Here is a 17504-nt window from a genome sequence, read left to right as displayed (position 1 = left end):
TTATCAGTCCCTTGTCTGATGTATAGGTAGCAAAGATTTTTCTCCCATTCTGTGTGCAGTCTCTTCAATTTAAAGACCATTTCTTTTGTTGTGCAGAAGCTTTTTAATTTCATGTAGTCCCATTTGTCCATCCTTTCTCTTAGTTGCTGAGCCACTTGAGTTCTACTGAGGAAGTCCTTGCCTATGCCTGTTGCTTCCAGTGTGAGAATCCAACAATATTTTAAGTATTACTTCAACTTCCAGTTTGTTACCTGATCAATGTGGGTTGATTGCTCAATAGAATAAAAAGTATAAAAATGGATATAAAGCAAGTAAGCAATAACATAATGTGGTCACCTCCCACACTTACACAGGTTTAAAGATTTCTATTACATCAAGAATGAATGAATCAATATAAATGATATTAGGTCTGGGCAAAAGGAACCAATGGTAAGTGGAAGCAAAGTCATAAGGAATGCTGTGTTGCAGGTGTGCCCAACTCAAATAATAACAATGGTCACAACTGATAGAAGCCATTTGTAGTGAACCAGGCACACACAAGCTACTAGAATTATTTAAATCTCCAGGATTTTGACCTCTTTGCTAGTTCTCAGACTCTCAGAGGAAAAAGGAAATAAAACTCCCAAATAATACAAACTAGTTTGCTGGCAACTGTCCTGAGATTTTTTTTTGGTAGGGGGGAGTTGAAGGTTTGAATTCAGGGCCTCATACTTGCTAGGCAGGCACTGTACTACTTGAGCCACTCCACCAGTCCTTTTTAGTGTGGGTAATTTCAAGATAGGGTCTTGTGAACTATTTGCTCAGGCTGGCCTCAAACTTAGATCCTCCTGATCTCTTGCCTCCTAATTAGCTAGGATTATAGGCATGAGCCACCTGCACCCAGCAAAATTTGCATACACTGACATCATCCCAGGTCCATGTCAGTCTGGGTATAAAAATTGCAGTCTGGTTATAATATTGATAAAGTGAAATTTATGTACTAATTCAACTGATGGTCAGAATTAGGTCAGCCTAAGAAGTTAAAAAACAGCATGAGAGGGAAGAAAGTGGAATTTAAGTTGTGGTATCACCAACCCCACAAAATAAGGAAAAACAGGGTTTTCTTATTAAAACCCTGTGGTCAAAATCTTGTTGGAAAAGAAGGTTAACATAAATAAATAAAAGAAACTATCAAACTATTTACATTTTACCCTGCCTAGATAAGTTATTACATTTATAATATTTACAAAAGATTTATATTTTTCTTCTACACTGGATGAGTGTTCAAAGTAAACGTAAAAGGTAAAGATAAGACATCTAGGGCTGGAGGCCTGGCTGAAGTGGCAGAGTGCCTACCTACCAAGCATGAGGTCCTGAGTTCAAACCCCAGTATCATAAACAAACAAACAAAAATGATATGACATCTGTTATCTCTATTATTATAAAAGAAATGAAATGAAAAGAAGGAGGAAGAGGGAACACAAAAAAAGTTCCTAAGATAGTAACATTCTTTTGGGGGAGTGATTTTGCAGTACTAGGGACCAAACCCAGGACCTCAAGCATGCTAGGCAAGTGTTCTATCACTGAGCTATACCCTTAACTTGATAGTAAGAATGCAGGAAGTACATGGAGTACTGGAAAAACCTTGACCCACATATAGTGTCCAGGCTTTCCTTTGCACAGACCCTCCCAAAGAAGTCCTTCAACTGTGAATCTCAGTCTCTTTAGGATGGGAATTCTTAAAGATGGGAATCCTCTGCTGTGAAGTCATAGTGAGAACCTAATCACTCACTCCTTTCCATAATTACTTATAATTCCATGTGCCTTGAGCACCATATGAAATATTTGGAAACAGGTCAAACAATATTAGAGAAAATATAGGAAAAAGAAAACAAAACTGGAACCTACCATCTGTAGTGCAAGATCCTTCTGGGGCAGGTTTCTGTGAATAAGGAATTGGTGGACTATTTGACTCAGACATTTCTTCGTCATCATCATCATCTTCCATTTCATTAACTGCTAGACTGTTAGAAAAATCCAGACTGCCATTTTGAGTGTAGCGGTGTACCAAATCTTTATCCAGATCTTCCACCTTGGGTTTGACATCTGGGTAAACAAAGAAATCAGAGAATTCAATAAAATATGTTTGTGGGGAAAAAAACCCAGAAAAACAATTAATGATTCTGAAAAAAAAAATTTTGAGGAAACGGAGACTAGCATTTTCTAACATTTAGCCAATTTTAGAGCTCCTAGGACTTATTTGAGTTTCCCCACTTTTTGAAAGGAGTCTAGAAATGTGTATGAAACTTACCTGCAGCTGAGAAAGGATGCTGGTCAGGGTCCAAGTACAGCTGGGAAAAAATTGGCCGTGGTACCACACTACTACATCTGAGAGAGGCTTCTATGGAGTTGTGGAGAGCTTCTTCAAATCGAGCAGATTTCAGTTGCCCAGCATATGAATTCCCCATGGTCTATACCCACCCACCCCAAAGAAAAAAAGAGGAAGAAAAGAGAAAATGATATAATTACAGGTTATTTATTTGCAAAGTTCATATATAGCGAGTATAAACTACATCCATGTATATTATTAAGATGTGAACTATATGAAACATATTCTTAAATGGGGGAGGGAGGAACAAGGAGAGTGGTGGAGTGGGTGAGTTCAAGTATGATATACTTGATACATTGTAAGAACTTTTATAAATGCTACAATGTACCTCCCCGGAACAATAAAAGAGAAGACAATTAGTGTGATCCCTTACATCACTTATGCTTGTCTTTATAGTTCAAACCCATCTAAAACAGTACCTTTAAACAATTTTATATCAAAAGAATTCAACAGTAAAAAATGTTTTAGGTTAAGGCTCTTCAAACAGTAAAGCAAAATTGACCTGTCAATCATGAAGCCCACACTGTGAACAGTGGAACCACAATTTCTCCTTACTAAGCAGGCACTCTCCCACTGGAGTCAGACTACCAAGCCACTTCTCCTTATAATCCTTGCCCATATCAGCTCTGTCAGTGTTTTCAGAGTAAATACTTAATTACTGTGCATTCTACGAAGATCAGTGTAGAGAGCTGGGTACCAGTGGCTCACACTTGTAATACTAGCTACTCAGGAGGCAGAGATCAGGAGGATTGCGGTTCGAAGCCAGCCCAGGTAAACAGTTCATGAGACCCTATCTCAAAAAAAAAAAAATAAAAAAACACAGAAAAGGTCTGGTACTGAGTTCAAAGTCCAGTACCACAGGAAAAAAAGAGAGATTATTGTAGAGAGAAAAAACAAGACTCTCCTCTAGCAAAGTCTAATACAGTCAATTAACAAATTCCTGAAAACAAAATTTAAGACCTTTAAATAAAATAACTCATTTATATAATACTACTATTTATTTGAGAACATTGTTGCTTCTTTTACTTCATGAGAAGTATAATTTCTTTGAAACCCTTCAGTAAAGTACATATTAAGTTTTCAAGCCATGACCTATACTTCTCACCACTAATATTTGTGAAGTACTATTTAATCACAAAATGTCCATGTTATTAACAATAACCACAATTTACTGAGTACTATTATTGGCTTTACCAACAATTCCCAAAGTGGTCCAGGGGCTCCAAGACCCTTCCAAGGATCTATGAAGTCAAAACCTTTTTCAAACTATTACTAGAATATTTTTTGCTTTTTCCACTCTCATTCTTTCCTTTGTGTGCAGTGGAATTCTCTGGAATGTGTGTGATGTGTGATACTACAAGACTGAAGAATGCAGAAGTGGATAGAATACTCTTCTCACTAACTTTTCTTTGGAAAAAACAGTCATTTTTTACAAAATGTTGTTTATAGTAAATTGTTTATTATTAACTTAAAGAGTAATAAACATTTATAAAGCTTATTCATTTTAATATCTAATAAATATAAACTTAAATAAACAGAACCTCAATGGGCTCTTCAATAATTTTTAAGAGAATAAATGGGTTATGATACTAAAAATTTGAGAACTAGTGGGCTAGACAGTATACTGAGTAGTTGATAAAAATTATCTTAATCCTCAGGGTTCTGAAGTAGGTATGATCTCTTTCCACTTCACAGATTAGAAAACAAAACAAAAGACCCTAAGCATGGAGATGCTAAATGACCTGTCCACTATCATTCAGATGGTAAAGGATGGAGTCAGGACTTAGTACCTAGCCATGTAATGACATGTCTTGCACTCCACTATATAGGCTCAACCCTGGTAAATCTCATGGGTAGGTAACATTGAGAGAATCTTAGCTCCATTTCTCCCACAAAGAAAAGGGACTGATACTAAATCTCATCTTGAGTGTCAACTCAGATTGATCTGGAGCACACCAGCAAAGGAAGCCATTACGCTGTGTGGACAGCACACCCACAGCCCTACGCTCAGGTTTCCCAGACCTATGCACAAGAGATTCAGAGGAGACTTTGGTGCCCCTGAGTTGCCTAAATACAGCAAAGAAGGCTTCTAACATGATTCCTGGTAGCAGTGAATAGAAAACAACAATTTCCATCAAAGATATTGGGTTTGTCAAAGCTTTATTAGATATTCCCATGATTTGGAGGAAAAGGTAGGATCCTATTTTGACAACCTTTTTCATAATAAGTTGAATTGAATGGATTTAAATGACTAGTTTCTGTTCTTTTAAAATGTATTTATTATTATTATATAACAAGCTTCTGTTCTTATAAAGAGCAAATACCTGAAATATACAATATCTGATCAAAAGTTAGGCATATGTATGATGTCCAACTTAAAAAGGAAAATGAAAGAATATCTACAAAGTCTGTCAAATGAATTTTTCATGAAACACTAAGCTTTTGACCAAGCTCTTAAAATTCCCCACTAGCACAACTATAAACCTTTAAGCTTTTTAACATTCAAAAGCAATTTATTTTTCAACAGCACCACACATGATCAAAACAGATGGTTAGCCGGGCACCAGTTGCTCATGCCTATAATTCTAGCTACTCAAGGGGCAGAGATCAGGAGGATCGCAGTTCAAGGCCAACTCTGGCAAATAGTTCACAAGACACTATCTTGGAAAAAACCCATCACAAAAGAGTGCCTGCCTAGCAAGGGTGAAACCTTTACTTCAAAGCCCAGTAAACAAACAAAAAAGCAGGTGGTTATTGGAAGGGACACATACACAGTCACTAGTTTATGTGTCTCAGTCAACATCCAACAGCCATTTTACCTTTCTTTTCCTGTTGTTAATTGGCATATATTAGTTGTACAGGGGGGAATTAATTGTGACATTTACATAGGTGCTTACAACATATCTTAATTAGATCCACCCCTTCCATCATTCTCCCACACCTTTCTTCTTTGCTAACAGGAGAAAACCACCAGGAGCAAAAGTCATGGTAACCAAGGGATTTTTCTTTTCTTACTTTTTTTTTTTTGTGTGTGGTACTGGGGCTTGAACGTGGGGCCTACACCTGAGCCACTCTACCAGCCTTTTTTTTGTGATTTTTTTTTTTTTCAAGATAGGGTCTCATTAACTATTTGCCTGGGTTGGCTTCGAACCACAATCCTCCTGATCTCTGCCTCCTGAGAAGCTAGGATTACAGGCATGACCTACTGGCACTCAGCTTTTTTTTTTTTTTTTATAAGGCATTTATATTTTTAAGAGGAGTTTTGATAAACATGTAAAAACACAACAGAACACTTCACAATTCATTTTACACAATAGGCAACAATAACACTGACACTCAGCTTTTAAAATCGGCTTTGGATTTTTTTTTTTTGTCAGTACTGGAGTTTGAACTCAGGACTTCATGCTTGCACTTGAGCCACTTCACCAGCCACCAAGGGATTTCTTATCCACGACACATGAAATAACTTCAAAGGTGTGTCTTTGGCCTTTCCTCAGAGCACCAAATACCTGGAAATCTTGCCTCTTCTTAATCTATTACCAGCCTGACAAGTTATCTGTCACTGAAAATCTTGAAAACCTACATTCTCCCAGAAATATTTTTAGTTTAATAAAGAAGTGCCCAATTATACATGAAGAATCACATAATCTCAGGCCCTTTCCCTCATGGTTGAAGGAGTATATGGCTGATATATATTCACATGGCAAATAATATTGCTCTAAATTGATACAACAACATAAAAATGGGTAACAGAGTTTCACCATCATAGAAGAAGACATACATGATCCTACAGGAACATTAGAAACACTTAGATGAAGACAAAGGCAAGTATCTATTCCCTGTTCAGAGTTGGTAGAATAAAATGAAGTAGATGACTCTATTCCAAATGAAAACATCTCTGGCATTTAAAAAATGATAATGTAAAGGGTTACAGAACTGACCACATTTCTTTACTGTTGACTATGGCGTTCTGCCCTTGACAACCCAAAGTTACCCAAAGAAGGGTGAAGTCCAAAGAACTTTTTAGTGGAATGTGTTCTAAATATCATACACCATAATATTTAGGGTTACTAAAATGTAACCTAGATTGCCAGCCTTTCCTTCCTCTGAATCTCAAAGAGCCTCCAACGCCTGATAAAACATAATACTTTACTGAAAGTTAGTGAGAATAAATTACTTTGGATAGAAAAATGGAGAAATACTTTTCAGAATTAGTCATTAAATCAAATGCATCAATAAAGCAGATTGTGGTGGTGGTGCTGGGGTTTGAACTCAAGGCTTCACACTTGCTAGGCAGGCACTCTACCGCTTGAGTCACTCCTCCAGCCCAATAAAGCAGATTTGTGATTTTCATTATATACTGACGTATTTTATGTATCTGGCTGACATCAAGTTTATGAGACTGTGTTACATTGTTTTCTGTATTTTATTTATTGTAAGATTACAAAAGGACAAATTGTATTAAATGCTTTGTTATGGTATTACAGACCTCTGAGATACTAATAGACACTCATGTGATATTGAGGAAATGTCTAAGAAAGAGATGGAAAACAATATGGGCTATTTTGCACCACTAAATAATTGCTCAAAATGCAGATGAGACCAACTACAAACCATCATGATATTGTGGTTGCATGCTTTCCTGCTTTTGCTTTTTCTCTTTTTCCACAGAAGGCGAGAATGAGGAAGTGGGACATGAATAAACAGGCAGTTTCTATCACTTGTGGGTTTAGGAAGACAGAAAGGAATAATGAAGAAGAGTAGCTTGGGAACTAGGCGCCTCTCAACTGTCATTTCAAAAAACATATGAGTCCACATGAAGGGTTTGATGGACTGAGATTACAGAAATTGAATATAAAAAAGAAAGAAGATACATAGAGCCAGGTGCCAGTGGCTCATGTCTGTAATCCTATCTACTCAGGAGACAGACATCAGGAGGATTGTGGTTCGATGCCAGCCTGGGGAAATAGTTTGTGAGACCCTATCTCTAAATAACTCAACACAAAAAAGGGCTGGTGGAGTGGTTCAAGGGTAGAGTGCCTGCCTAGCAAGCATGAGGCCCTGAGTTCAAACCACACCACAGTATGGTAAAAAAAAAGAAAGAAAGAACACATGCAATTAACTGAAGCGTACATCAAAACTCATGAATTAATTTTGCTATTGAGGGAGAAAAAGAGAGAGAGCTCCTCTTGAAAAAAGAAAGAGAGAGGAGAGAGAAGAGAGAGGAGAGAGGGGAGACGGAAGAGGGGAGAGGGGAGAGAGAGAAGAGAAGAGGGGAGAAGAGAAGAGAAGACAAGAAAGGAAAGAAAGAAAGAAAGAAAGAAAGAAAGAAAGAAAGAAAGAAAGAAAAAAACCCAAGCACCCAATTAATTGAACATTACTAGAAGAGTAAGAAAGAAGGGTAGCATTTACCCTGCTCTTCCTGTCCTATACTTCAAAGTAAAAATAGCCTTGGTTGTTAAAGAGTGACTTTTTTTTTGAAATGAAGAATTCCAGCTAATAAATGTGCAAAGAATGATAGAAGTATAAAATGACCACTTTGCAAGTGCTAATGAAAAATTCATGGAGGCAATGATAATAAGTGAAACCATTAGGTAAAAGGTTGATGGGGAATTTTATAATGGAAAAATCAGGTGGTAACTTCATAGCCCACTAATCAAGCTTAGCACCTGCAGGTAGTCTTAACTGTAGCCTCCCCAGAGGTGACAATATGAAACACACAGACTGCTAAGGAAGTATTCCTGCCAAAGGATATGGTGAGTTTAGCCAAACCTCTAGAGTAACTTTTATTTATAGGATATAGGAACAAGTTAAACGAAATCAAAATGAAACAAGCAGATTCAGAATGAGGGACAGATCTATAGATCAACTAACTTGGTTTTTACAACAAGTCAAGGTCATCTAGTTTTCAAATGGTAGGACTAAGATTCAAATTTAAACTCAAAAGCTCATGTTTTTTGTTTTTTTTCTTTTAAGACATGCTGTTTATAACATCAAAAAGGAGAGAATAGCTGGGCATGGTGGTGGTGCACACTTGTAATCCCAGTACTTGGGAGACTATGAGTTCAAGGCCAGCCTGAGCTACATAGGAAGATCATGTCTCAAATAAAAGAGGGGAGGTTAAAAGTGTAAAGGTGGTACATTCAGTGTGGGATGTATGTATGTATATAGCTATTTTGTTTTGAGATTAATATTTTTAAGGGATAGTGGCAGACATAATACAAAAAGCAACTTTGTATAACATCATAGTTTCCTGTTACCTTTATCTTTATAGACATTGTCAATCACTTTCAAAACTTTAGCAGTTATCACCAAACCAGCAAGCAATTATAGAAACCCTAGTGGTTAAGTACATTGGATTTAGAGTTGGAAAACCTTACTTTACCTCCTGTTCCACCACTCCTTGTGTGAGACTGGGCAAGTTACTTAATCTGTCATCTGTAAAATGAGGATAATACTATCAACATCATACATTTTTGTGAGAATACATGAGATTTTATAACTGTAAAATTTCAGAATAGTGCCTGGCATAGAATAAGTGTATAGAAAATGATAATAGTAACAGCATTTTTTAAAAGTATTGTGCCACACTGAGGATACTAAGAAAAGATAAAAACACTTCTCTTGAATGTCTAGAGTGCTACATTCTCTTCTGGGGCACTGTTCTGGCCAAAAATGACAATCAATGTAAAAGTTCCAGAAACTGTTATTTGGCACTATATACAATTTGTTTATTAAGGATTTTTACAACCAGGGTTGGTGGCATGGCTCAAGTAGTAGAGTACCCACCTAGTAAGCACAAAGCCCTGAATGCAAACCCTAGTACCATTCCCCCCACCAAAAAAAAAGAACTTGTACAATCATGTACACAAACCATGGGATGACCTTTGACATCAAGAGCAGTACTGCCCAGTAGAATTTTCTGAAATGCTGGAAATATGGCAGTCACTAACCACATGCGGCAGTTGAGTAATTCAAATGTGGCTAGTATGACTGAGGAACTAAGTTTTAATTTTGATTTAATTGTAATTAAGTAGCTACATGTGGCAAGTAGCTATCATATTGGACTGTGCAACTCTAGTATATATGCAATGACTGGGAGATAGAAAACTGAAGTTCTAAGAACTTGGAACTGGCTGTGTCCCTAGTGATGTGACTTTGAACAAGTCACTTAACCTCTCTCAAGTTCAGTTTCTTCATATGTAATATGAGTATACAGAATGGATTGTTACTATGCCTTACAGCCATAAAACTCTTTGACTTTGTGTAAGAAAATTACTTGTTACTGCATTACTGATTATATGCTCTCTCTTTATAAAAAAAGGATGTAGCTCAAGGATAGAGCATGTGCTTAGCATGTGTGAGGCCTTGGATTTAATTCCCAATGCTGAGAGTGATGTGTGACCCCTTGACAAATAAACCAAACACAGTTCTTGCATGCTAAGCATGTGCTCTACCCCTGAGCTGCACCCCAGTCCCATTTATTCTTTTAAGTTGACATTTGTAATTCTTCATTATTTATATTAGTTGGGCTTAATATTTGTCTAACTCCCTCAATTAGGTTTTGAGTTTTGGGGGCAAATGAATTTTTGTTTAAAACTAGAACTGTAAAAACATGAATAGATTGATCTTTCGTGTGTCTTACCCAATTACATATTAAACAGGTCTGAAGAGATACTATCTTTCCAACCACATTCCAAAAAAGCACAAAGCTAACCATGCATTCAAAACAAAAGTGTTTTATTTTGTTTTTATTGATTCTCCTTCCTGACAATCTTTAGAGAATGCAAAAGGACTAAAAGACAAAATTTTGGCCTCTTTTAATAGTTCTGTAAATTTAAATTGGGATGAATCTATTTTGACAGATTCTGAAGTCAAAAGCATTTTAGGTACTAAAATAAAAAAAGGAACTCTGGTAATTTAATTCTAAAGTTTACCATTTTTAGCAATGTACTATTGGATATGCCATATACCCTAGTTTATTCCAGAAATAATACTCATTAATAATATGCTAATTCCATGATAGTTATTAAAATCATAATTATAAGGTGAAGTAACAGGGCTATTTTTCCTTTGTAACAAAGAGTTACATGTTACTACTGGAAATCTTTACTTTCTTCCTTGAAATGCCAGAAATTCTTCTGTAAAATAAACACATCTTGTCAAAGCTCTCTGGATCTAGTATAATTACCAGAGGCAATCCCTGTGTAAGATCAAAGAACCAAAACAATAATAGGCAATGTGTGACCTCTACCATGTCACCAGAGACCAATTTTTCAACAGGGAGAAGAGTCAATAATCCAGAACAGAAAACATTAAATAACAAGCATTGCTTCCAAAGTGTGGCTCACAACATCCATCAAGACTGTCACAGAGAGATTTCAGTCTCTGTGATTTCAGAGAACAAACTTGTAGGGATTTGTCACCTACAATCATTAAAATCTGCATAAAACACCAGAGGCAAAAGCTAGTTTCCCCAACTCAACCCAGAATTTCAAAAGATACAACTAAAATAATTTTTCAAAATTGAACAGATACTTTAAAAAATACAGAGTGAAAGGCACAGATAAGTGGATATATTTTCCATAACACTAATTTCTCTTATTTATCTCCCTTTGATTTTCATAAGATTGTTTGGAAAGTGGGCTATGAACATTAATTAGATAAACATAATTAGTAATGACACATTAAAGACTTCTACGGGATCTTTTTTTTTTTTTTTTTTTGGCTTTAGTTTGGGTAATGGTGGGTCATTAGATCAAAAACCAGGGCCTCCTTTGTAATGCACTTGGAAGACTAAGAATTATACCAGTGCAAAGAGGGGTAAAGAAATTCCCACTCACCATAATGGCAGCAAAACATAAGTACAGTTAAAACTGACTTTTAAAAAGCATTGCAAGTCAAATTGTGCTTTAAAATCAGCAAAATTTGATTGTTTTTCTTAGATAGTACTGCCAAATAGCTGCTTCTTTCAAATCAGATGTCAGCTGGGGGTTTTACAAATGTATCTGAATTATGCAATTTGTGAAACACACATTCTGCTGTAATTGAGAGCAAGAGTGAGGTGAGTTTAAAAGAAAAAGCACTACCAATTCAAACCAAGGGAACCGTTGCCTTCATCTTCCCATTCTGTCATCTGCCTATCTTTCCATCTTCTTATCTTATTAACTTCGCTAATTGCATTCGTCAGTTTTGCCACAATTTCAATGCTACTTAAACAGCTGTGGGTTTTCTCCAGGCAATTATCAGTCACTATACTTAGGATTCTAAATTAGTTGCTGAAAGGCACTTTAACCTTGAGAAAATAGAAAGATAGCACCCTGCATGCTAAGCCATACATTTATGTATATGCTCCTTTAATAGGAAGAATAACTTAAAAGGGACTTAAAAAATCACATATACAGTTAATAAGTATATTAATTGTAACTGTAATATTGATTTGTAAATTAGTAAGAAAATGTTTAACAAAGCATATTATACACTCATAATTTTATCTTTTTCTTTAGTATACACATTGTTATATATGCTTTCTTTCTATATATGTATATATACACGTATATAATATAAAAACTGGAATATCAAAATATCGCCAAACCCCTCTAACTAAACCAGGAAGTTAACACCTTTGAAAGGTATTCAGAATCCTGTAAAAGTGGGCTCTTGAAGTCATGGGCTATGGCAAACAGAGCTTTTACAACATGCAGATATTTTCCCCCTTCTCTATTTCCTTTCAAAGAGAAATTTCCTTATTATATATATATTTTTTCAGTACTGGGGATCGAACCCAGGACCTCACATATGTTAGGCAAGTGCTTTGCCACTGAGATACCCAATAACTTATTCTCTGTTCTTGACTCTGACATTGATTTTCTTTGTATACATACCCAGGGAGAAACACAAGATTTAATGTTAGTCATCAACTGATATTCCCTTCTGTCAACTATCAACAACTAAATTAAAAATCTGTAAGTCAGGGTAGGGGTATAGCTCAGTGGTATAGTGGTTGCCTAGCATGCATGAAGCCTTGGGTTCAATCCCTCTGAAAACAAACAAAAAACTGTAAGCTAGAAACATTACATTTCATGTACCATTTATTCCCTTTATAAATAAGTTAAAATAAATTCAAAGAAAACAATTTAGAGTTAACAAGTTTTGGCATTTTTAGAGGTTTAATAATTTCCTGGGTGCAGGTAAGGCCAAAGGCATGAAGAATGACTTTTAAATTAATGTATTCTCACTCCTTACCTCTTCCTCCTCCCCAGTCCCCCCTTTCTGCTCCAACGAAAGAAAAAGGTGATATTTCAACAGTGCAAAATTCTTCACTGAGACAGAAACATTAAAATGACAAACATTTTGGAAAGCAAAGTACACTTCAAACCCTAACTGTTCTTTCAGACCCATATTGACTCTTATAGTTGTTGCCAACATTTGGTAAGGATTATCCTTCCATTAGACAAAAGAGAGCATTCCTTAGATAAATCAGGAGTTTTTGCCATGAGACTCATAAAACCTTTTCACAACACAGATTTTCAAGAGAATCCTTTAAGGTTTTAGGAGGCTGCTCCTTTTACTGAGTAACAAAATACACCCCATGGTGTCTCACTGACCCCACTCAGCCGTCCTTTGACCTCTTCAATTGTTGAAGCCTAACTCCAGGGCCCACAGAATTTGCCTCCCATATCAAAAAGGCTAGTGTTGCTTCCTCCTAGCACCTGGTGAAACAAAATGCAACAGTTCTCTCTCTTTCTTCTGCCTTCTCTTCTCCCTCTCTGACCATTTTCCAGATGCTCCAGGTCCAAATGTTAAGCCAGTACTGGGTTTTTCAGTATCTGCATGGTCACCGTGGAGGAACAAACAGGGGCCAGGCTGAAGTGGCAATGACCCTCTTGTTCTTTTTGGCCTCAAAAGGATACAACAGGTCATAAAAGAGGAAAAGATCTTTGGCCTCCCTTGGAAATGCCAGCTATTTAAGCACATTGTAACTTCTAAAAGGAGAGAGACAGTCTTGGGTTATGTCCCTTCTGATAGACAAGAGTTACCTAAAACACTAGTCCTCAATTCTCAATTCTAAGCAAGCTTTTGATTTTCTTTGCCATAGAGGGAAAAAAAAAAGAGCAGTATTACTTTTTTCCTTTTTTAAATTAAAAGCATTCTAAAATAGTAAAAAAGGAAATTCTTACAAAACCTTCATAACACACATCTCAGGATAGTGTTATATGAGACATTAAATATAGTTTGAGTTTCTATATAAGCCAACAATCTGGAAGTCTTTCTTAACCGATAACTTGAAAGATGAAATCACAACAAAAGGGAATCAAACACTGAATTCTTACTTCTGTAATTTAGTTATACAGGAAACACAGAGCTTGTTGTAGGGGAAAAACATTACTGAATAAATTTTGTTGGGGGAGTAGAGAGATGGAGAGGGACAGGCAAGTGAAGTGGGAGGAAGTACAAAGAGAGGAATTTATAGAAATATCTGCTTAAGTACTTTAAGGACCAAACACAGTAGCTTCATTTAAATTCTAAATCTAACTTACTAAAACAAATTTTATCTTGAGAAGTTGGGAGGGGGACATATATAATTGTACAATACCTTGGCTTATTTATTAACATTTTTGATTCATGTTCATGATTAAGTTGGAAGTCAATACTTCAGGGAGCCTGTTGCCTAGATTATAACTTGCTTAAGGCTTTTTGTACCTGTAAAAACATAAAAAATAAAAATACATAATAAAACATGAGTTAATTTCCAAGTGCATCATATTCTATTAACAATCTAAAGAGCTACAATTCTACAAAAATCGTAATTAGAAACTATTAATCAAAATCTTATCCAACTCCATATACATCACTATGGGTAAATTATACAGATAGTTCTACTTCCTAAATACTCCCCAATCACTACTAATCATATATACTCAAAAATAATTTCTGTTGTCCTTAAGATTTCTCCCCAATAAATGTAAATTGAACAAGTTGGCTTAGTCTCTATTTTGAAAGGTATTACCCTAATGGTAAAATTAGTGTTAAGGTAATTTTCTTATTCTAAGGAGTTTGGAAGTTTCATAATCCCTGGCCAAAATTAATCTACTCAAAGAACTATCAAAAATCTGAAACAACTGATATTTATAGTATTTTTGAACTTCTTAAAATTAGTTTAATAATTTTCAAGAAGAAGTCTGAAAGAAAAGCTAATGTTTTCTATCCTTTTGAGTAGCATATTCCTATAAGATATTAAGTTAACTATAATTACATACAGTTGGTTGAAAATTATAGTGTGCCTGATGTTCTCTCCACTAAGTAGACTATTGTCAATATAAACTATTGTATGAAAATATAAGAAGGTTGTAAAGCAGGAAGTGAATGAAAGTGTTTGTCATTAATTTTCATACATATCTTTAGAAGTATTTCTAGTCCTTTATTACTGTGTCTAAAAAGAAAACAAAGGATTTTTCTAAAAATATACTAATTTCAGTATACTTATAACAGTAAAATATTTGAAGTAATATTAACTTATGTTTTCTAAAAGAATGGTTTTGGTTTTACTTTCCTTTTATGACAATTTAAAAGATAGAAAAAAGAACCATTTCGATTTTGCAATGAAGATATTTATCTTACCTCTCTTACTATCATAAGAATGTCTTCAGACAAAAGAGTAATTAAAAATGCAGGATCAAGATTTTCAAACAGACATATTTCCCGCCCACCCACCCACAAATAGACATCTTTTCTGAGCCAGGAGCCTTGCTACCTTCATCCAAACCCAAGATTGCCCCATATGGTCAACAAGGTCAAACTGCATTACTGCCAATGAGAACTATATGTCTCCACAAGGACCTTAATGATTTAAAAAAAAAAAAAAGGTCAGTAATCCAATTCCAATAGCTTTGGAGTCTAAAATTGCTAATTTTTGGCCACGTGCTACACACTTCACCTGCTAGTAATGACATTTTTGTATTTTCTTCTAATTACACTCAAAGTGAAGACCTTTGGCCCTGGGCCACAGACCTCTATTCAGGCTGCACACATTCTCTTAAACGACCTGATCCTTTGTTGTCATTCTTACTCTTTCATCTATTATTTACTCTACCATTTGTATAGCTTAAAACTTCTAATCATCTTAATTTCTTTGCCTTAATTTCTATGGGCTTTTTCATAGATGAATGCCAAAAAGTCTGACAAAATAATTTTATTTTTCAATTACCCTGCTCTCCTGTCCCCTTTTCTTACTCCCTAGTCATCTCTTTTCCTGTTCCTGTCTTACAAATTTTGACCTTCACCAACAAAATGAATATAATGCAAACCTCCAAGTTCTTCTGACAGATGAATAAAAATTACATTTCTTTTTTTATCAAAGAGCCCATTAAATGAAATTGAAGTTACTAGAAATAACTTAAAATCTGCACCACCCTCCAGCCTCCTTTAAGCACAAGCAAGAGTCCTCTGCAAAAATACTAAAAAGCATTCAGAAAACAGTACGAATGCTACATGGCCCAAACTTTTCAATCACTTTTATATGTAAAATTGTGCAGTTGCTTACCAAAAAAAAAAAGAGAAAAGAAGAAGAAGAAAAAATAACAGAAATGTGTCAAGGTTCAATTTTTAATTTAATCTTTAAAACATTTAAAAAGACCACTAATTCTCCCAATAGCAAAGTCTTCATATAAAGCATCCTCTATCATTACTTCCTGACACTTTTCCCAGACCTTAAAAAAAAATGTCCAAACACATTTTGCAAATCTCAAGCACAGAATTGTTTACCATGATGCAGATGTCTCCCTCAGATCACATCAGCCACCAAAAGATTCTGATCCCCAAGGTGTTTATGAAATGACATCTGATCCATCTTTGCTCTCTTCCTCTATTGCTCAGCTTACTCTTGATTTCTAACAGTGCTTCCTTGTTGTCTGTCCCCTCTGCGGACCCTGAAACCCCTTGTCTTTTCTTATTTTCACCATTTGCTTCAACCAGCAGTTCACTAGAGACCCATCCATCTTGTAATGCCTAAAGTGACAGATGCTCTCAGGAACGACCACACTGCTGAGTGAACAAAAGATAACATCACCTTCAGGAACTCCAGAGAGAAATACAACGCAACCTTAAGACACGGGCTGACTTGACAGACAGTGGACCATAAACCTCTTCTAAGCGAAAAAGAAAACAATTGCCACACACACAAAAAAATCTGACACAATCAAAGGCAGAAAAAGAGTGATTATTTGTGGATTGCCTTTTTCACTCTGTAACTCACTCCCCCCCTACACACACACACCCTGCACCCAGTGCTTTTATATTGGGGCAATTCGCTTGCCAAGAGGCAAAAGTTCTTGGGAAAAGAAGTCTTTCTCAAGTATCTTCTTTTATTTGATAACATTCAAAGTGAAATTCATTCACATGTGTGTTTCAGGAAATCTAAGGTTGGGTGTGTTATCATCCTTAAGCTTGACCTTTTTTGTTTGCATAAAGCAGTATCTGGACTCAGAAAATGCTGACTTAGTTCTAGCGCTATGAAAGGCACACACGTGCTTTGCAAATTAAAAACACATTAGAAATTAAAAAGCAACGTGTGACACAATGTCACCAATATTGTGGCTCATTTTTAAAAAAAGCTCTCCATTCATTCAGACAACCTCCAACTTGGGTTAAAAAGACAGTTAAGGAGAGGATTCTGGGAAGGGCTGCAGATCTCTCTTCTAACAAAGCAAAGGTCCTATGAATATCTCCCAGCAACAAGCTAAAGATGGGGACTTCGCCTGATGCAATTTAGGATTTGGGGTTTTGTTGTTTCAAGCATCTTATTTAAAATCACAGCAATAGGAACAAACTGATCTCTAACATTTAGATATTGTGAACAGGAAATTCTAAAGAACATAAAAGGAAAGAGAAACAACCTGGAGGTTCAATTAAGAGCCCTGTGTGATCAATGTCAATTATGGAGATTAACAACTGTTTCTGTAATAACCATCAAGCCACACAGAAGCAAACCTCTATTGTAGACAAATGCATTATCATTCTCAAAAAGGGCAAATGAAGCAAATATGCATGTTACATCTAAAGAGCCAAAATAGTCAAGAAAAGTCCCATCAATGATATTTCTAAAAAACAAAAGCATTTACAAGGACACATGTTTAGC

The 17504-nt window shown here is 35.8% G+C and overlaps 1 protein-coding gene across 6 annotated transcripts in view; it reads right to left on the bottom strand.

Moving 5' to 3' along the window:
• Greb1l (GREB1 like retinoic acid receptor coactivator) overlaps positions 1 to 17504 on the bottom strand; it is a 257622-nt gene that overhangs the window by 122716 nt on the left and 117402 nt on the right. For 4 of the 6 annotated variants that reach the window (XM_020186390.2, XM_074070137.1, XM_074070135.1 and 1 more), the window contains 4 exons: positions 13965 to 14071; positions 8754 to 8806; positions 2291 to 2450; positions 1888 to 2085 (listed from right to left, as the gene is read on the bottom strand). In XM_020186390.2, coding sequence (XP_020041979.2) covers positions 1888 to 2085; positions 2291 to 2447 — 355 coding nt within the window. In that variant the 5' untranslated portion in view covers positions 2448 to 2450; positions 8754 to 8806; positions 13965 to 14071. The remainder of the gene's footprint in view (positions 1 to 1887; positions 2086 to 2290; positions 2451 to 8753; positions 8807 to 13964; positions 14072 to 17504) is intronic. The other 2 variants (XM_074070134.1, XM_074070136.1) reach the window with 1 other exon arrangement.

Source organism: Castor canadensis, chromosome 4, assembly GCF_047511655.1.
Source record: "Castor canadensis chromosome 4, mCasCan1.hap1v2, whole genome shotgun sequence".
In the NCBI taxonomy this organism is placed as follows: Eukaryota; Metazoa; Chordata; class Mammalia; order Rodentia; family Castoridae; genus Castor; species Castor canadensis.
The sequence above is the reverse complement of the archived record's forward strand: the minus strand, read 5'-3'. Positions and strand labels throughout refer to the sequence as shown.